The 27,970-nt window shown below is 46.9% G+C and overlaps 1 protein-coding gene across 2 annotated transcripts in view; it reads right to left on the bottom strand.

Annotated features, from left to right (window-relative positions):
- Nucleotides 1-206: 206 nt before the first annotated feature.
- LOC144717634 (SH3 and cysteine-rich domain-containing protein 3-like) overlaps nt 207-27,970 on the bottom strand; it is a 33,868-nt gene continuing 6,104 nt past the window's right edge. The window contains exons 2-11 of one of the 2 annotated variants that reach the window (XM_078593152.1): nt 23,675-23,969; nt 19,949-20,061; nt 18,418-18,499; nt 16,762-16,919; nt 15,862-15,940; nt 14,622-14,686; nt 14,040-14,149; nt 13,628-13,679; nt 13,311-13,448; nt 207-6,682 (exon numbers count right to left, since the gene is read on the bottom strand). In XM_078593152.1, the coding sequence (XP_078449278.1) occupies nt 6,584-6,682; nt 13,311-13,448; nt 13,628-13,679; nt 14,040-14,149; nt 14,622-14,686; nt 15,862-15,940; nt 16,762-16,919; nt 18,418-18,499; nt 19,949-20,061; nt 23,675-23,969 (1,191 nt within the window). In that variant the 3' untranslated portion in view covers nt 207-6,583. The other variant, XM_078593162.1, reaches the window with a different exon arrangement.

Consider the following 27,970-nt stretch of genomic DNA (forward strand, 5'->3'; position numbering starts at 1 on the left):
AAGCTTGTCTCTCCAGATCCTATTGCCCCCTCAGTTTAGCAATCGCAAGACACAACCACGGACCCTGTATATACGACCGTTGCTTTTCTCATGATTTACATCTCTGACATGCTCAACAGGAGTTGTTATCTCTCACACTATACAGTATCCCACGCTTCGCCGCCAGGACTGTCAGACGGGCACAAAAGAGAAAACACCATTCGCAATTTTACAATAAAACTGATGCTTTATTATTAGTAAGCACTAGCTGTACAACATGCCAGCATGCATCACTCCCTCGGCCCTTCCCGTCAGGGATAATTAATCAAAGCGCAGACACATTTGCACTTGTTGCCCAACGCATGGCACAAACAGAGGGGTGGACGTGGCACGGCGGGATGACAACAATTACGATGGCACAGGCAGCGTTGCAGGCCTCTGCTCTGATTTTCACAGATTCAAAACGATCTCCGTCCGAGTCACTAAACACTGACAGTCGGGTTGCGTTGTTTGACGCAAACTGGGCCCCTTCGGGCTGTGGCGAAATTAAGGGGAGGTTAACCCCCAAGAAGGGGCAATTGCGTGCGTTAACTCAAGCGTTCTGACAGTAGCAACACTCATAATGGAGTTCAAGTGGTGGTGTTGAGATACAGAAGACATCGTGTTCCAACGTGGCACATTACAACGGCTCCCGTGGAGATTTAACAAAACGGCCGGACGGCTGCAATGCACCGTATCCACGGGTCAATGAGCAGAATCTATATCCGCTTTACAAACTCGCTGAGTTGCCGAGTTGAGCATCCTTCGGGGATCGCTTTTGAAATGGTGCTGAAAAAATGTGTCCAAGTATGAATGAATATTGGAATAACAAGCAATTGGAGGCTGGGAACATACGTCAGGATGCAATGCATGGGTGCAAATTGATGGACGTAATTAGATAAGAAAGAAAATTATAGCAAAGTTTTTTCACGTCCAAATTTTTTTCTCAGTGCATTTAAATGTTTTCAAAATGTATGAACCGCTCCAAAGTGCATACAAGTTTAAATTGCGAAACAGGCGCATAGGTCCCAATACCTCTCTTTGCCAGCAACATTGTGGAGAGAGCTTTGACGCTGCTGTTGCATGTGTTCAAATTGTTCACTGCGATGAGATTTGACACTGAGTGCTCTTAAAGACACCACTCTAAGGTAAATCCTGGTCAACTGTAACCGTGTGTTGTGTACGCCGTTTTTGAGTGCATCGCTGGTATTGTTGCCACAATGTCAGCATCACTGAGGGGGCGTCGTTCAGACCGTGCCACATTCATGAAGTTCGCAATAAAGAACCTGCATCTTCACGCACAGCAAGGGGAGGAAGAAATAAAGTTACCAAATGAATTACCAATCAGAAACACAACATAATCCACGCCTTTAAATGACATAAAATATGCATAGTGTTTTGTTTCACAAAAAAAATTGAATATTAAATAAATATATCAAACCACCCTGCAAAAAATATACAAATTCTGTAAACACAAGATGTATATTTCGTAACAACACAAAGTAAAAAAATTGTAACAGGTATTAGCACAAGCTAAATTATTGCATTGAAATAACATTATTATTTTTGTTAAAATAACTGGAATTTATATTTCTGTATACTGCGCAAAAAGTAAGAACATTTGATATTGCGCACTCGTAAGTCCAGTCCATCACGAATGCGCATTGATCACACGTTGAAGTAGGCTCTCTGAAACAACACTGTTTTGAGTCTGTTGTGGAAAACTAGCTCAGACTCAGGGATGGATCCCGAACATGAGCTGGTAGTGTGTTTCCAGGTCTTTGGGCCGGAGACCCCGAAACTGCGCTGGCCGTATCACACGAGGTTTACACGTGGGTATAGCAGGTCGCCGCGAGCTGCGGATCGTAGTCGGAGTCAATTTGGGTCTGTTGAAGCTGGTACGCACTGGTCGGCGATATAAGATGGAGCAGATTGATGGTGACTCTTGCAGACGGGTAGGCATAATTTATACGTGATCCTGTATTTAATAGGTAGCCAGTGCAGCTCATCATGCATCAAACTCGAAGGGGCCATTGTTTGTATGCCCTGTATCTTTTATGGATGCCTGTCTGCCTTTAGTGAAAAATAAATGAGACAAACGCAGCAAGCAAGTCCCCTCCCTGAAACACAGATCCCTCCACGCAAAGCCCACGGGCAGCAGGGCGGACGGCCTTGTGTGCCGCCAACAACAACAAGAACATCTATTCAGGCAATGGCCGAGCTCTTCACCTGCAATCGGAATCCCAACAGCACCACGAGGATTTCCCTCTGGAGCCAAAAACCGAGATGGCATAAACGCGCTGCTCATTGCCAGTGTGGAATTCGCTGCCAATGGCCGAATGGCAACATAAAACGAACGCTCAAAGCTTTTAGTAGGGAGTGGTCAATACGCCGACACCAAGCACTGATGCACTCACAATCAGATATATTGACAGCATTGACGACAACATTGCGTGACACCATAAAGGATGACGGTAGACTTACAGTTGGACAGAAATGACCAGTAGGGTGGTAGATGCTGAGCTTAGTTACATTTACAACCGCGGAATATGCAGACCAACATTTCAGAGGGTGCAAATTGGTTTCCTACCACGAGCACCAAATCAGATGAAAAACACTCCACTCATCAATTATTGAAGAAAAATGTCATGTTTCGGTGACGGAGGGGTGGGGGGGAGGAAGTTCCCCCTTTTGCCCACCTGCTTAATTGCGCCTCTTGATTGAAAACATCGCGAGTAATTTTCTCTTGTCAGTCAATGGTTCGGAAAAACTGACATTACCACAGAGACATTGGTCTCAGAGCTAAACCTTCCAACGCCCCCCCTCCTGCACGGCCCCCTCACGTCAGTGGGAATAGCCACGCAATCATTCAGCACGAGCACCTGCTCGTGCGGGAGCGATCTTACGCGGCTGAGCAAGCTGCTGCCGATAACATAATCCGGAGATGTGGGCCGTGGTCGCGTGGATGCTTCGTGTTCAGCACGTGTGATTGGCAGCCATCAGTCTACCAGCTCACGGCCTGACGGGTGCCTTGTTTTTAATTTTAACTCCGCCCGCACGTGAAGGAAATTGGGTTAACATGCCCTCCACAGCGCAAAACAACCCAGAAGTCAGTGTAACGCGTAGGCTTTCGCGACCAATATCATCCACAATACATGTTTTTATGGGGGTTAGATCACGTAAATATAAATGTGTTGTTAAACCCGCCATCACCCGACACAGCCAATTAGTAAGGTTTGCCACGTAAACAGAACATGCCAATTCGTTACTAGTACAGCAACACGCCAGTGTGTTGGAGAGCAAAACTCCGCAGTGTCCCCCATTTCCAGTGTTACACTCAGCGGAGTGACGCTTTGCAGATATGCGTTTGAAAAAAACCACGCCACCCTGGGTGATGAAGGTGCCGTTCAGTGCCCACGTCTTGTTGCAGCATCTGCAGCGAGACGTGCAACTGGCAACTACGTTGGCGGATTAAATAAAATAAGGAGATGGCCGAGATGTCCGAGAAGGGGCCGAATTTGCACATGGAGGCGAAAGAGTAGTGCGTTCACAAGCAAATGCATCCGTGAACCAGCAGACTTGCTGCAGCACCATCCTCCGTTGCTGTCATAGAGTGGCGTCAAACAACACCGAGGGGGGCAGACATCGCATTGTTACTCCCATTGTTACTCCCAGCAAAGGGCAGCGCGCAGGCTATAGCACAAATCGCCTTCACAAGATCGGTCACCGCAGCTTTGTCCTTATTGTCGACAGTGAATGAGGTCAACGCATTTGTAAGTATAAGCAGAACTCCGTTATATCGGTTTGCGTATATTAAAGCATTCGTGATGTTCCGTGTTGAACAATGCAGGCATAGGAGGTGAACGTGCTCACGGTCAAGTGCAAATGCCCGCTAAAGTTATTTCACCACGCCTTTGATACCTAGGGCTTTCCCCCTCGAGTCATCGCGATGTGGTTTGCTCTGCCAGGCACGGGCCATGTGATGTGCACTTTGTGGATTCTGCCAACGGGTGCTTTGTAAATAAAATATCTACAACGAAAATGATGAGGACGATCATGAAGAAGGCGAGCTCCCTAAAAGTCGCTGTGCAAATGAACATCAAAGAAGGCCATTCAGTTCGCAATAACACAACTCGGTTTTTAAAAAATTAATTTGCAAATATAATTTGAAAGTAAAATAAAAATGCGTAACATTTTGGTGCATTTGCTCGTTAAATTTCAGCAAGCGATTATTGCAACATAACAGTTTGTCAATGCAAAACTTTTAAAACCCCCCATCGGTAATAAATAAAACATGAATTGCATCGGCAGCTCAAAACGTAAAAAAATACATACAGCCTTACGGGGTCATAACACGCACGTGACTCTTCAGTGTTTTTTTTGTTGATTAATTTATCAGTTATAAAAAATATATAGACATGTATAAGACATGTCAGCAAAGGGGCTTGTTTTTATACGTCTCAAAATCAGATGCAACACGGTAGCAGTAGTTGCTTAAATCAAAACCGTTTAAATAAGAAAGAAATATCACAAAGCATCTTCTCGTGATATTACACCGGGAAGGTCCCAAGCATTCACCCAAAAGGCTTTAAAGAAATCTGGAAGCTGTTGCTCATCTCTAGTGATGTGAAAAGTCCACGGTACTCCGTTTGGGTAGGGCTAAGCTCTCCATTGGACAACCACTGTTGACTTTCCACAAAGTGGTAGCTCTTTTATCAACACCTCCCCCCCCCCTGGAGAAATTGTGAGCCAGCTACAGAACGTGGACAATGTAACAGATGGCAACAAGGAACACCCCTCCAACCATCCAGCCGCTGAGTAATTCGCTACCAGTCGAGGAGGGCAGCGGAAATGCATTCTTGCGTCAATTAAATCCCGTGTCTTACATTCACAAGAAAAACTATGAGGATTTTCTATTTCGTCTGGTGCCCTCCTATAGGCCGGGACATCTCAGTCACTTTATTTTACTTCTCATCAACGCATTTGAAAGAGAATCCCACCCCCCCCCCACCGGCTGCAGCTCATCCCTGTGGGCACAAAGTGACAGACCACCTGGCCTGCAAATGAGCATTTGTCCACCAGTAGGGGGCGTTCATTGCGCCTGTGTGTAATCGAAATTGATTAATCACGCGGAGCATGTACTGTAAGTATCAATTGTGTTACATTCGTGTACGGTTGGATGCCATTGGTTTACATAAAACCATGCAGCCATTGGGAGGTACTACATTCAACATATCGTCACATGCCGACCCAATGTTGACAACAGCGAGATGAAGTTGAAGCAGCTTTAACTTCACGTCGAAAGCTTCGACAATTGTGCGCAGCGCCCTCGTTCTGTAATCGCGTAGCAAGCAGAGACCGTAAATGCAGAACTGCCCCGTGCACGGCTCTTGGGCAATGATAGTTTAACTTTGAATGTCATACAGAATATGTAATTTCAAAAAATGTCAATTCCTTTCTCTTATTCATGCAGCTCGTGCCCGTCGCACTGGGAAATTACAAATATGACGAATGTACCAGATCTGGCCTTCAAGGACGATGCGCCAACACCGATCAAAGGCTCCCGCGATCACGAAGAACCCTGTACGAGACAACAGAGGCTAGTGGGACAGACGAAAGTACAAAACAGCATCCCTGCATGAAAGCAAAACATCTCAAGATATTGCTAAGAGTAAAGGTGTTTTTCCGAAAAGGCATCTTTTATAGGTAAGAAGAATCGTATATGAGAACATCGCATGCAGAGCTTGCAAACAGGATTCACAATTGTTTATGGAAAACGGCAAATGAAAAAAACGACACAGCAGCCCACGAACACTGTGGGCTACTGCAGCGGAACCTCGAAAAAAATCGGGAAACATAAGGCGTGGATGGAGGTGCCACGGCCTCTGAGAATACCCTGTGCTTGATCTTTCCTATATCACCAGCATCAAGCATCTGCAAGCAACAGCTGAGGCAGCCTGAGCATTCAAGGGTCTGGGCTGGGGTCGGTGGGCGAGTCGTGCGGATATGTGACACCAACGTCCTTAAATGGGCTCTCAAAGACTTCACGAGTCCCCAGTCCACTGCAGTGGTAAAGAGCCACAATCATCCGTAGTCCCTTGCTACCCCAGAACCAAAAAAAAACGGCACGCAACAGGAAAACAGCTCCTCTATCGCTGCCACCCTCGCTGCCACCCTCGCTGCCACCCTCTCAAATGACAAGCAAGGTCACGGGTCAAATGTTTGGGCATCGCTCAGCCACCAACTCCCGGACCGAACAGCCATACAGTGTCTTGCCTCGCACTTGTCGGCGGAGCAGACGGCATCCTTGCCTGCGCCTCGCTCACTTGCAGACTGGCGGACGGATGTACATATGTGCACACGAACTTTAGTGCATGCACCTGTATGATCGTCTGGAGCAGCACGGAAGGCGAGTATGCACTGTGGCACACGTGCAAATAAATAAATTCGTAGGGACTGCGCATGCAGTGCGAGAATGAAGAATAACCGCGGTGGTTATAGAGCAAACCGGACAACCCTCTGACAGGACAAGGAGCTCCGTGTGCAGAAGACGCAGCGGACGACGTCAGATTTCCTCCAGGTAGTCGAGGGCCACCAGGCCCAACTTGCGACCGCTGGTCACCTTGAGGAAGCCATTGCACTCCTCGCCCTTCTCCACACACACCTGTCAGGGCACACAGGTCGCAGGGGCATTGCGTCGTCATGAGTGACAACGCCGGGAAGCAAACCAATGGAACACCGCGTGTGTACACACAGAATGTATAGCTGGCTACCGCGATGCTGCACACATGTCAGCCACTGCTTGGGGGCAATGGTTTGTGGAAAACATCATCAACATTGGCCATGGTAATCACTGCTGGATGAAGGCCTCCCCAAGCCACTGCCACCTCTCACAATTCTGTATTGCAACAATGTCGAACACATTGATATATGCAACAAGAGGGTTGGTGACCCATCTGTGCGAACCAATGATTGTCCTCTCCTCGCCCATGTGGGGTTGCTAATGGCACCCCAATTTTATCCTACATGCAAAACACTTCTTGGAATTGAACAAGTAAAACATCTTAACAGAGGCCTGAATACATTTAAGAATGTCAAAAACAGAACTTTCTTTTACAAAATAAATATCACACCACATTAATCCATCAACTCAAATATATTGATACAAATAGTCATTACCGTTTTAGAATTATTTTTTTCCAAAGCTAAAAGTTTTCTCCCAGTTCTCATTAACTAATGCATTAATTTGAGGCTTACATTTCCAAGAGTCCAATGTCTCCACCAATAGCCTGTAGGCATGAGCGAATGCTCTTATGTGTAATGGGCAGGTGGGCGAAGCATTCAATAATGCACGAGTGCCATAACAGTGCGTGGGTGTTATACCCAACGATGGACATTAAATATTAACTGTCAGAATGTTTTTTTACAGCCAAAAAAATTTCAAACCGTGAACACTTCCTCCATTACGCACATATGGCTAAAAGCACAAACAGAACAACGTCTACGTAAATGTGTGACGGCTTTCCCTACCAATATGTTTTTGTGGCATTTAATTAAAAAAATGTCTTGTGCCGATAATGATCGCTCTCGATTTGCCGAGGACAACCTCAATTTACTCTCGAAACAATTTTTTTTTTCCAGAGGGTTCTGCTTGTGCCATTTAGCCAAGGGAACGTTCCTCAAACTTTCCAGATAGATTGGTTTTGTTTAGCAACTTAATTGCTACCGTTTCCAGGTGCGTCGTACAACTGATGGTCTGTGTGTATGCCATGCCTTATGCTGTGGCGGTTTATGTTTTCCAAGACACATTCTCATGTCTTCGCCAATGAAAATGGTCTCTTGTGGGCAGAGCAAAATAGGAGTTGTATTGAGCAAATCCAGCAATCTCCACCTAAGAAAGGGCTCCGGGTCCTCGAGCCACGAGCCTTTGTCTCCCCGAGTGGAATTTGCAAAGTGTTGGCCACCAACACGCAGCGAAAGTTGGAAATTTCCGTGCTCCCTGGCTGGCCGCCATGCCCCAACAGCATCACCCGCCGCACAAATTATTTTTTTCCTCTTCCTTCCTGGATTCCAGAGATGACTCGGGAACGGCACGTCCACGTAGCCGCTGCCGCCTTCAAACTGCCGAAAAATGTACGTTCAATATAGCGAAGCTAATGATAATGACAAATGAGGAGTTCCACTGTTGATTAAATTCGCTTGCGTGACATGACATTGTAAACAGTCGTTAACTCCGCTGCATTTATTCATTTGCAGATATTTTTTTCAACAGAAGGTAAAATTATTTTTCAGATTATTTATACACACAGAAAGCGCATTGGAGATTTCCTTTCAGTTCGTGCAGTCCTGCCTTTAATCACATAAATAAATCACCGGGAGAAATTTATCCACCAAAAATGTGAGAAAAGCTCCAGCAAAAACGGAACACAGACTTCACAAGGCAGCTTAGCCAAAGCCCTAGATTGGCTTTGGAACATCAACAAATGTGTGTGAATCTTCCACCATTTTGCATTTGCCGCAAATTGCGCCATAGACAAAGGAGGTCTGAATCGCACAAACGGCAGAGCGTTCTGCCGGTGGCAGCTGTCACGAGAAAGAGCCACACTAGAGTCTAGTTATTTTTGGCGCCCTCCCTTGCTATCACGAGCGGAATGCTGCAGCTGCTGCCTCTTGTCGTCGACTCATTTGCGAACACAAAGCACAAGGTGTGGTCACTTCGCATCCGACAATTGACCAATTCATTCCTTTTGCCGTATACCTCTATGAAGCTGCAGTGCAGGTCTGAAATCCAGCATTTTGGAGGTGAGGGGTCGGTTTGTGAGTAAGACTCCGAAACCGGCTGAACTGTGAGCACTTCGGGGCAGCCTGCAGAGGCTCAGAAGCGAGCTTGCCGTGAAGTCACGGCTTCTCTGTTAAGAACATGTCGCCATTTAGCCTGAGATAACCCTACGGGATACAGGTACAAATCAGTTCTCGTGTGCAGGTGGTGGATTATTACATCACAGGTTCATGAGACGTGGCAGTAGCCTGGGGAAACCTTCATCCAGTGGTTGGATCAACCGTGGCCGATGTCAATGATGATGATGGATACACGGGTGCATGACCAAAATGTGACGCACTACATATCTCGTTCGAACTTCTTAATCTTACAAAATGAAATTCAAACGCAAATGTATCTAGATGGAAACTCAGCAGTGAATTGGTGCTTTTGGCAGGTGTATTGGCTTGTCACTGTCTCCAGTGGCACTCAGTGGCAATATTGATTCCAAAATGTGTCATTCTACTACCACACAGCCTTGATGTAGTTTTATAAATACTACTGCTATTACACTCTGAGCAATATGTTACGGGCTGCATCGGGCTGTGGTTTTGGAGCACAGGCTAGAATACTTTCCCACCATCGTCATTCACCAGTGCTGAGGCTGCATGTGAAAAACCCACAGCAGGCTGCTGTTCGGGGCAATCGCTCTTCTACACGGCCACTCTGGACAGAAATCAGCGTCCGCTGTGAGGACATTGCTCCAGACGTGTAGCGCTGCACCACGGAGGCAAGCATGGAGGATCACGCGGATTTGGGACTCACAAAACCATTGGGCTGCGTGGGGCCAGTTGATGGCAGGAGAGGAAATGTGTTAAAAAACATGTATTGTGTGGATCTCTGATTGTCATTTCATTCGGATGAGTTGTTGGTTTTTCCCTGGGTACTCGGGTTTTCTCCCATATGCAAAAGACTCCTTAACAGGAAAATGGCAATGCACCCCAATGCAGGAAAACGTGTCTTGAGACTCAGCGAGGTTTTTATAGGTAACATAGATGAGATTGTGATTTTTGTTATTTCTCTTATAATGTACCGTTTGTTGATCATAATGGCGATAACATTTTTAGAGCCCACATTGTTTGCACGAGCTGGAGATCTTCGGCACAAAACGCAAAGTGGCAGCGATAGCAAAACGTACTCTCTACAAACATCTGATCAACAATTCAGCACTGGCCGTTCATGGAATACAACATTTGGAATCTCCCAATGAAGAATGCACCGATGAGACAGAAACTAGGTGAAACTACAGTATCCATCAGACACCCAATCAGAGCAAAGCCTCTTCAAGGTATCAGTAGTTTGAGGTGTGCATTATATTTATAGAATAGATTTAGTATATTATACAATAAAGACATTATGCCATATCGTAGATAGAGTGTAAATTGTAAATTCACCATGCGATCATCGAAGTTAGTTTGTAGTAATTTTTCAAGTCGGTCGGTGCTGCCTGGTGGGGTGGGGGGGGGATTGGGAGGGCAGAGTTGGCTCAAATATTACTTGCCACTGATGTTGGCTGCCGGGCTCATGTGGCAGTGTGCTAACCACTGAATCACTGTGCTACCAATCCTTCTTCCAGATATGATATACTATACAATAAATACATAATAGTTACTATGTAATAGGTATAAATAATACCTTAGCAATGCTATACCATATACCTCCTACTTACTCGGTGCTATGTACCAGATATAGTGCACACAAATGCATCTTGGTGATCTTGCGTATGGCCGCTGAAATGTGAATGGTGGCCAACAGTGAGGTGCTCTGCCCAGTACTCGCCTGAGTACAGGGACATCTAGACCGGACCTCCGACACTGCATGTACAGTGGAGTATACGTTTAAAAGCAAGGGTTTGAGCACCGTGCTGCTGGGTCATGTGACACGCAATGAGCCTTGCTCTGGAACGCCGACAGTGGAGGATGCTCCCAGTGGCCCTGGTGCGTGCCAGATCACGGAGAAAAATAATAACCGGGGCGGCTCCCTGCAGGATTAGCCGCGGCGGCTTAAAGGAACACTTCACAGGGATTTCACACGGCCAGAGGTTGGAAGCGAGCAATGTTGAAAAACTGCGGCAAGAGGACCGAGTGATTGTGGCCTAAATGTGGCTCTGTAGTGACGGCTCAAGAGCCCAAATAAGATTTAAAACGCTGCTGAACCAGCAGCAGCAAAGTGGCAGTGCACTGTGAGGGATTTCACAAAGCAATGAGGCCTGACAATATAATCTGTTATGAAAGTGTGTGGGTGCGCAGCTCGGCATCGCATCGACGCGCGATTGCGCACTTAATGTACAGTTGCGAGGCGTGAAAACAAAATGCAAAGTTTTCCAAAAACAGATTCGCTTTGCTTCGTGCAGATGATGTCTTTGAAATCAAAGTGACATGTCAGCTCATCATAGCTTGACTGAACAACGTGAGCGAGATGAACGGACAGGACTTGGTTCAAAGACAGACAATTTAAGCACGACTGTGAAACTCTGCGGCGAGGTTTCATGACCATCAACATTGCACTTAGGCACTGCGCTCCCCCTAACCGATGAGTGAGCCCCGCACCTCCGCTGTAAATCCTGGGCACGAGGCTCACGCGCCTCATCGGCCAAACGAAGCAAATTAACCATGCGCTCGTGTCGATACACTTCCCTACACAAACAGAAGTAAGTGCCCACAGTGTGTGGAGATGCAGCCTCGAGATTTAGGAGAGATTTGCTGCATTGGACCATGCCCGGAAAAGTACGGGGAACACTCTCACGGTACAAAAACTGCTTCGTAAGTTGTTGAAGGTTTCCGTCAACACACAGCATGCTATCGGGCTATCGTTGAGAGGTGAAAAGGTAGCTACGTTGACGGGAAGGGTTACTTTGCAGATAACTAGGTTGAGCGCGCAGACAACACGTGTCTTGGGACAGAGGTATGGGATATTTTTTAAAACTTCTTTTTTTTTAACCAGGCAAGGGCCACGGAGCTATATAACTCATTTTTAGAAGCGACTTGACCACAAATGATAGCTCCACGAAGTGGCTAATCGTGTGCAAATGTATAGAAACCAAACACTCTAAATGCATGTTTCTAAATGTGGAGGGAAAAACCGGAGGACCTGCAGAAAAATACTGCAATCACAGGGACAACATGCAAACTCCAAATATACAGGCGTCAGGGTCGGGATAGAACCCACAACCACCTGCATGCACTGCGAGGTAGTTAACAACTCGGCACCACGAGACCCACGGAGAAGCGGGGGAAAACTTCAATGACACAACTCAAACAACGACTGTTTCATATAGAAAGGTGAAGTAATTTGTACAAATTATAAGATATCACAAATCCCTTTTAATCACAAAATTTAAACAATTATCTACACGAGTCACAAATACACGGCGTGTAAAATCAAATAAAAAAAATAACTTACAATAACGGCTTTCCCTTTAATTATCGAGGAAGAAGCAAACGCGGTGATTTTGGATGCGAGTCATTCAAACACTGCCAGTTGTGGTGGCCGAGATGACATCCTAACGGTGCTGTTCAGCCAATGGTTGAAACTTACAGCTAAATGTGGAGCAAAGTAAAATAATAAAACAACTAAATTATTGACCGGAGCACCTGACCACTGGGGAGGCTTGTCGCACCTCCTCGAATCAATCACGGCCGTGCGAGCGCTGTTTGGTGTTTGTATTTTTAAAACAACTCTCCTCAAAGTAGCGAACACAACGATGCCGAGATCCGCGATTGCCTTTATGCTACGAGGCAAGGACGATGCGGTGGGCGGCCGTCCAGCTCCGTGGAAAAAAAACAAACAGGAAGGCGCTCATTCGCGGGTCGGACCCTGCTGCTGGTCTTTTAAGAGCCCCGTGGTAAATAAATAACGAGGAGCCATCACAGGACTGGGCCGTAACACTCAAAATAGAGACCTGCGGTGAAAATACTGCCAAAAGGAAACATTGCTCATTCAACGGCTTAGATCCAATCTCTAACTATAACTCTGTCTACTTGTTCCCGCTCTGACGTGCAGCCCTAATGTTAACCCCAACTCGTGCCGTAACTCTATGGCACTCCGCAAAATGGTTAACTGTATCGCTAACCTTAAACCCCCGCCACACTAAAACGTTTCCATTTGCGAATCAATGGCCTCGTTAACGAGTCTGGTATCGAAGCGAGAGTTAAAGAATGTGCTCACTGGTGGCACATTGATTTCACATCGATCGGTGTCAGTTTTACAAGGTGCCGTCATTTGCTCTACACTGCAGCGTTTCCCGGCACACCAAGGGTCAGGCAATGTCGCATGGCAATTTTGGCAAACGAGGTCACAACTCAATATTTTTGTCGAATTAAAGTGCGAACGTCGGTTCATGAATAATTAGCGAGCAACTGCCACGGGTGGTGATCACTGAACCCCGCCGCTCGGAGGGGCGGCATTGTTTGTAGGGAGGGGGGGCCGGCCAGCACCTGATGCACAGCACTCAGCGCGGTCACTCGGCACTCACCTGGCCCTGCTTGAGTGTGATCTGGCCCAGCTGCTTGTTCCCCACGAAGGTTCGTGCCAGGCGGAGGACGCGCTCCCCAGCTCGCACGCGTATCACAAAGTTGGCCGGGAAATATCCCAACTTGTCCCCCATCTTTCCCTGTGAAGCCAGGAAAATATAAAGTGTGCAAACAATTATCTCCTAATTGAGAGGTTCAACGGCATAAATACATTAAAAAGTCTAAAATTAAATAGTGAAATGTATTTGCGCGTTGTAACTGTATCGTCGTGATGAGCAATGAGTAATTGCTTTGTAAGTAATCGTATTGTGGTCATTACCTTCCACCATTCTTCATTGGAGTCATCAATCACAATAAGCCTCTGTCCTGGCCTGCAGGAAAACAAATACATTTTCATTAAACCCTTAATAACAACGGCAACACCGACATAGAAACAAAATCAATTTACATGCATATATTATAAGACAAAACCACAATTACTGCCGCAACGCTAGAAATAATAAACACAAGCTGGGATCCTGCTGGATGCTGCTCCTCGCAGTTGCTGGGAAGCCAGGTTTCAGGGGTCTCCAGGAAACCCAGCGTGTTCCCATGGGGACCTCAAACCCAAAGCCAACAATGCACCCAGGCGACACCCAAGTCATAGCGCGAGTGACTGAGAGCACGCGGAGAAGTGCATAACCACGTGTTCGGCAACATCTTCAGAGCGAGGGGAGGAAGGCCGTTCTTACGTAAGCTGCAGATCATCCTTCTCCTGGGCAACAAACTTGTACAGCACCACGTACGTGTAGGCCTGCCCAAAGTACCGCCCCGCGGCGGCTGCGGCCGCCTGCCTCCCTCGCTGTGGAGAGAGAGGGTCAAGGGTCATCAGCATTATCCCGGCAGACACAATAGCCGGTCATTGTTCTATTACCTGGCTGGGCGGCACTGCGGCTTGAGAACTTTATGCCCAATTTTGTGGAAAGTGACAAACTGTGATTGTTCTGTGGATGAACTGGCTCCAGCCACGGGAATATGGAATACACATGAATAATTCAGGCAGCCAATGGAGATAAGCACAATCCCAATGCCACTTGAGACTGGAGCAACTTTTATATTTTTCACTTTGATTTTATGAAGCAGTTATAGCTGGAAGTAATACATTGTGGGTATTTCATCTTAGAAAATTGCTTGGGATCGATGGGGTGCAATCCAGCGCCATGCAATCACATTCCCATCGACGGTTCTGAAATTGCATCGTATATCTAGGCCTTTAGATATGACACAGCCCAGAGTATTGAGCTACACACACACACACAGCAAATGACACTCACCAGGGACCCCCACTTTTGTTCATGAATGCTGAGTTTCTGAAGGCCGTTCTCTGTGGTGTGAAACACTGAGAGCGCAGCGCACAACCACAATTTGTGATCAACTTAATCAAGCGAGTGCTGAGCAATGCCTCATATAGCGTTACACCCGAGTATGTTTTTTTTTTACATTCAACTGATTACGTCCACTGAACAGAAACAACCCAGAGTATTTAGCTACTTCTGCGGTGTGGATGTGCTGTGCAATTGTTTACAAATTCGGCTGATGTCCTCCCCTGCTGACGGAAATCCCCATGGCTAAGACAGTGTACACGATGGTACAAGCAATATAGATAAACTCTTGAGGTGTCACATTTAAAACGGTCAAACTTTCCTTTTTTTCAAGTTGAAAGCTTAGTCAAGTCACAGCACGTAATACGTGACCAAGTGGGGCCTGATGGAATTATGTGTTTGACACCATGTGAACCAAACACCCCTAGGCTTACGGAGCACACAAGAAGAATATCATCACATACGAGGAATACACGAGCGTGGCCGATAACGGACATCATCACGTAAGCACCTTAATGGCTTTGTTTATAGCCGCGTTGGGCTCAAGCGGTGGTGCAGTGGTTGCAACACCCAGAAAGCTGAGTTTGATTCGTAGCCACAGCCAATATCAGTGGTGAATTATATCTGAACCAGACCTGACCATCCTCCACTGTCCCCCACCACCGGTCACCAACCAATATTTAGCAGTGTGCTTAAGTATGGTCAAATAAACCCCATGGTGTGGAGACACCTTCATCCAGCAGTGGCTTGACAAGAGGCTGTACATTACGTATTAATTATAGCTCAGTTGGTAGAGCTGCAGGGCTGCTCATGTGAATCAAGAGTTAAAACCCTAACTTTGGTCAAATCCATTACATGGCGGGGGTGGTTCCACTGGCCACCTCCCGGTGTTATTGGCCCTATGTGGTGCTAAAATGTCGGTGGTTGTACCGCGGAGAGGCCCGTCTTCGCCGCGGGAGTGCGGGAATTCCACCACCAACTCAAAGCCACCCACGGAGATCAGAGACGAGTGGTGCCCATCGCCTGTGCGAACACGGGGGCGCTTTTGACCCTTGTCTGCAACAATGACGCACATCTTGCTAGCAGGTGGAAGAGCCGGGTGACGAGCCGACGGTGCGACAGGCAGACTGGGTGGAGGGGGTGGGGCCTCAGAGTGCAGGCGGTGGGGGCGGGGGGGACAAGTTGGGCTCACCGCCACCGCCGTCGGGGCCGCGCGCCGTCTCCGAGCTCTCACTGTCGGCGTCTGCCTCCTCCGGGACCTCGGGTAGCTCCTGCGGCGATGTCGCAGGAACCGCGCGTGACGAGCGTGACGAGCGCGGCGCGGGGGGGGAGGGGGGGTGAGGGGATAATGGGGGGGGGGCTGCACATGCCGTGCTTACCGCGCCGCACGCCGGTGGGGCTCGCGTGGTGCAGAAGCAATGTGGAACGTGGAGTGGCGGGCGACTCGCAGCACGGAGACCAACGCTCGCACAGTGCCGTGAGGAATCGATATTACCCGATCGTAGGTAGGAGTCATTTCCTGAACAACATCTGTATTAATCCAGACAAAATCAATTGATTTTGCCTGAGCAGTAGTCTTTTGGACGGCTTCTTCCAATAGACCACTGCCGTCGCCTGTGTGATAATGTGCTCTGAGAGGTATGTTGACCTTCTTTCGCACAGTGCACTTCACAATATACACGATACAAGCAATAGGCAGGTCGTATCGGCTGATGGATGAACCTAATTGGAGAAAGAGCTTTCCTCGTCTCATTATATGGCTTACAATAGCATATCTGCGAGGGCCCTGAATTCCAAAAAGCATACCTGTGTATTTCCATCTGTTTGGACGTTTATATATATATCTCTGCAGATACTAAAGCTTGGACGGCCGTTTACAATAATTATAAGAAAAGAATGACTAGCTGAGTGACAGGAACTGGCAATAATCGGTACCCCTTGGGGTCCCTGCTCTTCATACTTCACGTGCACGGTAAACGAAGAGCACTGGATAGCGTATCGACAAATACTGCAAAACAGTGCCGATATTGTTGACTCGCATAAGTTCCCGTGGGGTTTGCGAGTTTTCCCGGTTGGCCAAGTGGATCCTCACCCCAGGGTCGTCGTTGGGGTCGTCGTTGGGGTCGTCGTTGGGATCGTCGTTGGGGTCGTCGTTGGGGTCGTCGGCCTCGGACTTGGAGCGGCCGCGCTGCGCAAGCGACGTGCCGTAGCGCAGCGCCTCGTACACGGGGTCCAACTTGTTCCCCGACGCTGCAGGGCGAGAGGAGGACGCCGCCTTCACCGGGGGGAGATGCCGGCTCCCGCGTACGACGCTCGCCCGTGGCGTCACGTAAACATCGTGTCCCGTGGTCACCCACACCTCGCGCTCACTTGCGTTTCCCACTCCGTCACATCCAGGGCTTCATTTCAGCCGAACCTGTCCAAGGTCAGTGACCCGATAAATGTCTGCGGCTGGCACGCCACATCCGGTATGCCTCTCGCTATGTCCATGGCCGCGAGCCACGTGCCACCTTCTCCACGGTGGACCAGCGACCCGGGATATATTCAGTGAGAAATTAAGTCCCAATCACATCGCACCCTTACCCACACTGCAGGACATCGGCGGTGTCCCACTCTGACCCAAGGCTGACGTTGTTATTAACTATATGCCATTATTATAATTGTATCTAAGAGATTGCCTGTTAAAAATCACAACTCAGTATTTCTCTCACAGACTCCACCTGCCTTGCCCCCCATCGGTCACCATGAAACGAAAACATCGGTTTTGTAATGTCATTGCTCCAATCTCACGTGGCCTAGTGTCTTCACAAAGATAATGGACAGACGTGTGGACGAACAACTTACGATTTCACCAAAAATATTCTTCATTTCATTGTCACAAACGTCTAAATTATATGCTTTAGAAATATCAAAAACCTATCAGTTTAATTCCACGTTTTAAGATTCTGGCAACGCACAACAGCCTTGGACATCTGTAAAAGAAAGAACTTCACAGTGCATGGAATTCCCCAGTTTAAATAAAGATTTTGATTCTGTCTCGGCATCGTATCCAGGTCATTTTCACGCCGTTTCTTATGCTATGGAATATGGAACAAATTGGTTAAGATTTACTCTAAAGGAATGTGTTGGGTGTTAGAATAGAGTATATATAAAAACCTTGATCAATATGCAGTGATGATAATAATATTGCTTGTAAAGTTTAAAATGAGCAAGATACCCTAAACTATCCTCATATTCTAGTACACATCACAGTACTTCAGACCATGGCTCCATCACTCCTTCACTCCATCACCATTCTCCCTACGCTCTAAATTCATAAGCACTACGGGCAGAGTCAAGTATTGATTCATCTATTAATATCAATTATTAATCTCAGGACACATGCATTGCCACGCGTGTGCAAAAATAGATATTAATCAATTTGTATAATTTGCATGTAATGGGTTCTAGATGTACTATTTTATCGCAAGATTATGAAAGATGATGTTGGCTTGGGGAGACCTACATCCAGCAGTGGATTGACCATGGCTGATACTGATGAATGAGTTTACGTCGCCCTTGCAAACACTACCATTCAGCACGATAAAAAAAAGGATTCCTAAATTCAAATGCGACCTTCAATCGTGACAATTCATCGAATCGCCGGGGACATGGGAGGAATTGTTCAACCGATCGCAAGCGCTCGCGTTAACGTACGACCTTTCGCGGTCACAATTGCGAGGGGGGGGGAATGGTGGGAGGCTCTCACCGAGGGGCATCACCTCTTTGATGCACGCGTAGCGGCCACTGAGCAGCAGGGGCGAGGTGTAGTGTCTCCTGAATCCCTTGGGCTGCATGCACGGGGCAGCAGAGATGCGGCACATCGGTGGCACTCAATTCATAGTTGTCGTTGCGGTGCGCGTGTGCGCGGGGACGTCGGGCGTGGGGTCACGCTCGGAGGTGAAGTCCAATAGCCCGGCTTGTTGGACAGCGGTCAAGGCGCATGAACGTGCGATCGGGGGTATTCGTTTAATTCCCGACGATAAACACAAGCGTTGCATGCACCACACGTTCACACCACCGTATTCCCTGTTGTTACAGCTGTAGGCCCGGTGATTAGAAAGCAGAGTCGATGGATCAAATGGAGGTCACGTACAGGTGGAACAGAGTGATCGCAGGGTATGGTACATGCCAGTGACGTGCGGTGAGGTCAATGGCTGGGGAGGCACTGGCTAGTGTCATAGCCAGATTCACACACTGAGTGGGGGCGTGGTCTCACTGAGGGGGCGTGGTCTCACGGAAGGGGCGCGTCCTCACGGAGGGGGCGTGGCCTCACTGAGGGGGCGTGTTAGACACGTCCCTTTCAGTGAGGCAGATGTGATAGCTGCCTCCCCTGGTGCTTTTTCATTGCAGTTTCATGATGAGACCAGCGAGCCTAAATATCTTTATACACATACGTGAAATAAGTTACCTGGAGTATGGAAGGCGAGGACATGAAATGAAGGGGTCTACAAACATTACATTGGTGACATCCTGAGATAGTAACAGGCATGCGCTCCATCCAGTTACTGAGGGGTTGCGCAATCAGAGGGGAGGCTGAGCTCGTCGCTGCCTCACCTCTCGTCTCTCCCTGTATTTGCAGCGGAGCTCCGCAAATTTGGCGATTTTAACTATAAAAAAATGCTTGTAATCGTACAGAAATTACATTTATAACACAGATCAGTGGGAAAATCTTAATATTTATTTTATTTGATTCTTCTTCTTTGTTTACTTTTCCTAACAGCTATTTTCATTGGACTATGACAGGTGAGGCTCTGCCTCCCCTGCCTCCCCTGACCGCACGTCCCTGGTACAGACAGGGTTCTGACAAGGATTAATTTCAGCTGAAGCTGTTTGGGGAGTTGGGAGCCCTATAAAATATTATATGGAAAATGAAGCCCTATTTGCTAACTTAGAAATGTAGGGTTTAAAGATATGCTTTGATTCTCTCCCAGCACATCAACGTTACTCTCAAATGCAAAAATATATGTGAAAAAAATACACAAAATGGAAAGGCATCCTAAGGAGGACTGCTTTCAAGATACTCTACATGCTCGGTGATTAACGTCTGTGTTAACAAATAGGCGATGTATATTCGATGTATATTTTTTAATGGCTTGATTGTAAATCCCGTGAAATCATCAGAATATATTCCTGCAGCCCCCCCATCCCCATGTACTTTGCTTGGAGTTGAGAGGGAAGATTTCACGATGAGGTGGGGATTGTGATGGGTGTGGCGGGGGGGGTCCATGGGCACGCACCATTTTCCCCACGCAGCGCTGCTGGCTGACGCACGCCTGGCACCGGTGGTGAGCGCTCATTTTGCACGCCCGGCATCGCACGCCCATCTTGCTCTGGGGCTTGGCGCCCGAGCCTGTTGATGGACACACGCCAAAAACACCACAGCCACCGCCACCACCATTAGGCAACAGACGGCCAAGCGGTCAACACATAATCACCGAGGTCTACGGTAAAATTCACGTCACGTGATGAGGCAGACAGTGGTTCAGCTGGCAGAGACATTTGAGTCAAAGCCCTCAAGGAACCTGGGATGAATCTGGGTTTCAGCAATCCGCGATTTAAGCTGGGTGAGTTTATCGTCTTAGCTCAACTAAGCAATAGATGTTTAAATTATTCCATAGTGTTGAAGCAGTTTTTTTCACTTACTTAGGCAACATTCCACCTCGGAGAAGTAAAACTAGAAAATTTCCAGATGACAAGATACCAAAAGCAAAATTGAAGTAACTGGAAAAGGGAACAAAATTAATAATAACAAACAGATTCACGTGACATTGTTCCCATTGTGTGATGTTCAAAATTCGAATTACCTGCAACTAAAACACTGCATCAAAACATATCGCTCTGGTTTACTGAGGGTCACTCGTGGCTGGAATACAATTCTTCTCATTGGGCCCTAACTTGGTTAAATAAAGGGCAGCAATCAATGTACCTGACCTGTGACCTGCGATTATCTGAACAGCACAAATCAATGTAGTATGGCACTGAGAATAAACTTAACACACAGGTATAATCTGATTTTTTTGTATTTTTTAAGTCAATGTTGCAGCCCATCGTAGCAGAGCAAGGCACTAATACCATTCACAGACTAAAACACCAGCTTAAAGGTGAGAGTCTGTCTGTGGTGTCACTGATGTAATTACCGTTATTACCACAATTACCGAGCTGCTTTAGCCAAACATATGGTCATGATTCACAGCATTACCACCATCATCCTCGCCTAATCACTCACATGCGCCTCTTCTTTACTGCATCATCACCTACAGCACCAGTTAAGATGCATGTCCTTGGCACAGCGGCTGTGTCATGAGCAAGTGGTGGTGTCTGCGAGTTGCCATAAAGCATCTCACCTCCTGCAGGCTACCCACATAAATAAAAAGCCATGATCGAGGATTCAATCATCCGTTTAAAAGAAATGAGAGTTGTGTATATATCTTCAGGGCTTCATCTAGCAGTGGATTAACCATGGCCGATGATGACGATATAGAGTCAAGGGAGGACAACCTATTTTCGGCCTTCCGTTTCACCACAACAACCAACCGTGAAGCCCCGAGTACAAGGGATTAGTGTTGAGAAATGTCGAGGAAGGTACATCACGAACGATACGACGATGATGAGGGAAACCATTGTATATATGTATGAACTTCTTTCATACCGTATGTAGCCAACCGACCTACACCATGACAGTAAGCCTCACGAAGACTGTTACCACTTCATTTTGCTCCCTTAGCCGACAATTCCCTCAGCATTTATGGACGTGTCGCTGTGCCCTTTTTTTGAATTTCACACACACGATGGGCATTTAGAATACTGACCCCTTTCGACTGCTGATTCTCAAGAGCATTATTAACATGAGATTGCCAGAAGCGTCAGCTGTAAAAAGCACAGGGCGTCATTGAAAACGGACAGAAACGTAATATTAAGCCTTGAAAAGTGTCTCATACATGTGGGTCCATTCATTTCACATCATCATAAACATCAAATGGCTTTGTAAAGCTTCAGATGCCGGAAAAAAATATAATCGTATGCAATCATGCACATGGGCAGCCGACGAACACAATATAGGTGAGTTCCAAGTCTGGTGGCCTCTGGGGTGAGGCCAAAAAGATTTGTGCATAAATCTGCTCATGCGCTGGCACTGCCAGAGCATCACTTCCCTCTCGCTCGCTCGCGCGAGCCATCTTCCCGCCGCAGCCCCCCGACAACGGCCCCTTCCACACAAATAATAACAATTATGATAATTTGCACTTATAAAGTGCCTTTCACAAAGTGTCCAAAGGCGTCATGCATACAAAACGAGAGGGGAAATGCGGAAAGGCCCAGGAGGTGAATTGAGAGCAAACAAAACAAATTAGGCAAAACCATTTTCGGAAGAGGTATTTTGTTTTTGATGTCAACAAACAAACGCAAATAACCCGCTTCGGGAGCAGCTGTTTTAATGGAACAGTTCGTGTAGCCATGAGAGCGCAAGGAATATGATCGAGTCTTGGAGGTAAAAAGGTAGAGGTGCCGCTGCTGGCAGAAGGGACCCCCCCCCCCCCCACTAGAGGTGATCTCTGAAGAGCGCCTCTAGACGGTGTTTTGGCCTTCAGTTCCACGCTGGCTCGACATCTTGGAAGAGGTTGTAGTATCCACATTGTACCCCACCACTTGCAAGCCTGACAATCGACTAACTGCGGTGAACCCATATTTTGCTGCCAAGTGAACAAAAGCAAGGAGGGGGGGGGTCGCATATGTGGCCGTCGTTTCAACTGCCTTGCCGGGAGATCGAATTACAATGGCGACCTCTGGATTCCGCTGACCGTCCCACCACGGAAGCATCATCATCTGAAGGAGGTAGTGAATAATTATTTAGTTATTTAATGTATATTTATTTTTACTTTTAGTCATAACGCTTGCACTGCATGGTTTGTTGTTGTCCATGTAGAAAGAAGGGCTGATGGTCATCTGTGAAGAGGAGCTTCATAGCTCATCGGATTCCTCCAGTCTAAATAAAGATTCTGCTTCTGATTCTGAACCTCCTCCCCAAAGCCTCCGTCTTAATCCCTCCAAGCTATTGGTGCTAGTGTTGATGTCCGAAATTGTGGAAATTTGGAAATGACGCGGGCAATGTGACCTCGCAGGGATGGGTTCAGATGTGTTAATACAGCAATCGATTCCCATACATTTCGCATTGACGCGTATTCCTGCGTGAGCTCAGTTCAATGTCAAAAACGCAAGGCATTGTCACTTCGTAGCAATTCAATGGAAACTGTAACGCACATCAATATTGTGTGTTGACCGACTCTCTGTGTTGCATTACATTACATTTCGATATTTTGCTAGGTTATTTAATTTTAGTGTGTCTTTCTCCTAATTTTCAAGCTTGCGTACGTACCACGTCGTCGTCCACTCATTGACATGCTAATTTTTTCTCTGCCCCTCCCTCTCTCCGCCCCCGCCCCCTCTCTATATTTAAGGCCTCGTCACAGAGACGATCCCTCTCTCTTTGTGCCGATACGTGTTCTCTCTATGTGTATCTTTGTGATATCTGTCTGCTTATATGTCTGTCTATAGTTTTCTGGTTAGATTTTTGTTGCTATTTATTGTCCTGGAAATACATGTCTAGACCCATTTACTCTCAGCAACGCTGGAAATGATTGGAGATAAAAAAAATGTTTAAAATAGCCCTGTCTAATAAACATAGACATAAAGATTCACAGGCACAGACTGGATATTGTCAACCTGCTGAGGTAGCACTTTAAATAGACATCTTAATAAAACGTATACATGTGATAACTACGTAAAATGTGCGTTATCATACAATTCACTTTTAATGGCCACACACAGAAATTTGGCGCCAGTAAAGTTTTGCTAACAGCCGGCCGCACCGATTTCCTCTCGCGGGGGGGGGGGGGCACGGACTAATTCTTTGTGGAGTCGCGCCGGTACCATCGCGCCACCCTGGCACTGTGTGGGCTGTCACGTACCGACGATCATGTGGTTGCACACATCGCAGAAAGTCGGCTTCTTGAAGCTGTGTTCCTGGAAGGTGTGGGTCCGGTCGGCACGCCCCGGCTGACCACGCGGATACGTTGGGCTCGGAGGTTGCGGCGCCACCTCAGGGTCGCCGCTAGATGCAGGCGACTGCAGCTGCTGCTGCTGCTTCTGTGGCGGCGGCTGCTGCTGCTGCCTGGAACACTGGAGAATGCCCTCCTGGCTGCTCTTGTTGCGCTTGTTGAGCACTTTGGACTTGAGCGAGAGGGACTTCTTCAGCCTCTGCAGCTGCATGGCGCATGAGCAGAGAGATGGAAAAGTAGATGGAAGCAGAAACGTCTATTAACGAAAATAGCCCAGAGCATTAGCAGCTTAGCTCACCGGGGTTACGTAGTTTGATTCATATCTGACTCCTGTCTGCTGCGGCGCTTGCCAATTGAAGTAGATAAAACAAAATAATGTACAGTACTGTACAGTATTAATGGTGGAATTGACTTAACCTTTATCTCTTTAGCCAGGAAGATGACAAATAAAACTCAATATCCCCTTTTAGATTGGAGACTTGAATGGGGCCATCGTACGTTTATAAAGCATTCCTAAATAAACATAAACAAACGTTAAAAAATTAGCTCCGCTAGCATATTGACAGCACTCATAGAACCACACTCTATTGCCTTTCACTAAATGTAGTAAACCCTTAAGATAAATGTGCTTCTTTCGTAACACAATTGCTGCAAGAAGATCTGGCAACAACGTGAGCCAAACATTAGGTTATCGAATTTGAGTAACATATTACTATTTATTAATGTGGTCCTTATAGAATCTCTCTGACAGCCCCTGGCAATAATTTGCTTCTGCAAGGTCAACACGTGGAATCTCACGAATTCACCGCTCCCTGGGCTCCGATCTCCGTGACGTTTCTCCGACGCCACACAGGGCCCACTCTCTCCGACAGCACTCAAAGCGGTCACCCCAGGGGGGCGCGGAGAAATTCTATCAGAAATAACCTCGAGCAGCATCCTTTCTGTGACTGTGGCCTCCGGAAACTCAGGACATCATTGCCACCAACGCCACCACCACCAACTGGCAATATCCGGAGTGTGGTGGCACTCACACTCACAGTGCGGTGTGGGTGTGACACACACGTCCAAACCGCAGGGAAATTCCATCGCTACGATGGCGAGATGTTAACTGCCTTGCCTGGTATGCAGGAGGTCGTCGGTTCGATCGCAACCCTGATGCCTGTATATTTGGAGTTTACATGTCTCTCTTCTCGTAGTCGTGTGGATTTTTCACTGGGTACTCTGGTTTTTCCCTTCACATTCAGAATCAACATGCGTTTAGAGTATTTGGCTGCTATAAATTTCCAAATGGTAAGTCACTTCGTTGGACTATCATTTGTGGCCCGGTCGCTTCTGGAAAAGAGCTAGCTATATAGCTAAGTGGGCCTTACCTAGTAAAATAAAAAATTGTCTAGTTTATACCACAAGTCCACACATGCACCTATGACCACTTCTTCAGGAATGCGACCACAATCACGTGAGATTCCAAAAGCTGAGCAGGATTTTAATCCTGGTTAGTGCTTGCCAACCACCAGGCCAATGCGGGGCAACGTTGTCAGCAGACAGCAGCTCCACAAAAACCGCTGTTGTATTGTACTCTGCTGCAACATCTATGCCTTCCACATATATCAACCCACAATGAGAAGCATGGTGAAGTATGGGAAAATAACCCTGCATGGTGTGGGGAACCATTTCATCCAGCAGTGGAGTGACAAGATTGCTCCACATGTACATGCTCATTATGGAATTGGAAAATCCTGCCTGTGCACAACAGGGTAAGGGTTCTATTTCTGCCGCTCCAGGGCATGAGACTATGCGGACTTTTTTGTTTGTTAACAGACTATGCAGATTTAAACATTTGCCTTACACCATAGTACACCACTTGAGTTCGTTAAAGTGTTGGCATTTCACTCACGGGCCAGAGGCGAGGTGCATCACAAACGTCGACCCGGAGGTTTAATAAACGTTTACGCATGCGATTACACGGTGTGCACTCTACGCGCCGTCGTTATTGGCATTTCTGTAGCGTTGTGCAGGGAGGGAGTGCAGTTAAGTTCCAAAAGCTTCGTTAATACTGCACGAGTATTAGCAGCTAGACTCGGGGTATTTAGTGTGAATAAGACGCGGTGTCCGACTGCCAGTGAGGCCGATGTGGATGCTGCGTGCGACTCGCATGAAGAAAAGCACATTTCCTGCTACGGTAAAAAAAAAGCCAATAGGAATCAAAACCCCCCCCCCCCACCCCATTCTCTATGAACATGGGAATCGATTTACAATCATCGCTGCAGCATCACTCGACATCCCATACACTGGATCTACTAATGCAGGCCTCTCTCGCTCCTGGTTGAGATCAAGAAATGGGCGAAACGTAAAATGGATCTCTCGCTCTGCAGCCTCTGACCTCCCAGGTTGTCCTCTTTGCTAAGGTGGCTGCAATCCTTGGAGAATCTAGAAGTCTTTAATTTTTCAGTGATATTAAAAGTCAGTTGTGTAATCATTATAATGATCTTGACTTAAAGCTTTCGTGACTGCAGGAATTTATATTCTTTGGGTCTTTCGGTAAAGCCACGTAGATAGAAAAATAAAATTAAAATAATATCACGACGTTGTCGATTGCAACACAAGCAATCGTCATCAAGTGAAGAAAGAGGGGGAAAGCTGCTGAGGCAGGCTGTTTATAAAGGTTTAGAGATGGGCGAGGCAGCTAATCTTAATGTAGGAGAGGTCTCCGTAACCGGCAGTAGGTCTACACCAATCAAAGAGCTGTTTACAATGGTTTTAAGATATGCTTGTAACCAGTTTATGTCATAACTGGCTGTGTTGTTCCCTTTCTACCTACCTATGTGAGCAGTTATTTTCGACTCTCTTAGTTACATTCACTAACACAGCCACCGTTAGCTGTGTTAGTAAATGGCGGCTTGCCATCCTTCTCCACCTCCATGTGGCGATGGCTCTTTCCGAGCTCTCTCCGAGCTTACATTTACAAGGAATTTTCTTATATTGACATGCTAATCTCTCACAATACAATGGCCACCCCCACAGCTTCGTTTGTGAGTTACATTCACTAACACAGCCATCGTTAGCTGTATTAGTAAATGGCGGCTTGCCATCTTTCTCCACCTCCATGTGGCGATGGCTCTTTCCGAGCTCTCTCCGAGCTTACATTTACAATCTCTAAACCTTTGTAAACAGCTCTTTGATTGGGGTAGACCTACTGCCAGTTACGGAGACCTCTCGTACATTAACATTAGCTGCCCCGCCCATCTCTAAACCTTTATAAACAGCCTGCCTCAGCAGCTTTCCCCCTCTTTTTCACCTGATGACGATTGCTTGTGTTGCGATCGAAGCGTCGTGATATTGTTATAATTTTTCCTTTAATTATTTAGTCAATCTACGTGGCTTTACTGAAAAACCAAAAGAATATGAACACTGTAATGATAGCGATACAGTACTCGCGACAGTGCATCGAGATGTAGTTGCGAGCTATTCGTCTTCCCATGTTGCGGCCCTTGCTGTTTGTTGCCTGAAGGTGGCGGCTGTGTCCCAAAATGGGCACTTGTTACGCCTGCATTTGTGCATCCGAAAAGACAGACACTTATCGTGCGCTACGCTTACAACGAAAATCAGCAGCTATTTAGGACGCACAAAAAAATACGTTTTAAGCCAAATGTATTCGGCGACCAAGTCCAAATTTAGCACTTTTAACGGGACATCAGTTATAGCTGCAAAAGTAGTTCTGGTGCAATTCAAGTGACGAGCAACAATCGGCTGTCAATGGCCCAGAGGGAGTTATAAACACATTTGAAATGCATTATTGTAATTATATTGAACTGGCAGAGGCACTTTCAGTGAATGGATAACGTGGTATCAATGAGAGTCAATGAACAACAACTGTGCATCGTGAATGATGAGACAATACGCGACTTCCTACTGTACGTCTCATTACAGTTCTGTATTTACTCTATAATTTCTGTTTAATGATTAACCTCGTGAGCTTTTACGCAACACGATAACCGCTCACACAGTGAGACCACCGCCAACCTCGGGGCTCCTGTTTTTCAGTTCAGTGCAATCCTTTTCTCATCTTCCCTGGCATGGTGGTGGTGATTCAAGTTTATTTTGTGTGACCAGGTGTGAACTCAAGAGACTATAGGATGAGTCTCGTTTGCAAGAGTGACCTTGCTCGCGTGATATTATTTGTAGCTTGAGGGTGGGGTAGATGGACCA

Source organism: Lampetra planeri, chromosome 1 (genome assembly GCF_965212315.1).
Source record: "Lampetra planeri chromosome 1, kcLamPlan1.2.h2, whole genome shotgun sequence".
In the NCBI taxonomy this organism is placed as follows: Eukaryota; Metazoa; Chordata; class Hyperoartia; order Petromyzontiformes; family Petromyzontidae; genus Lampetra; species Lampetra planeri.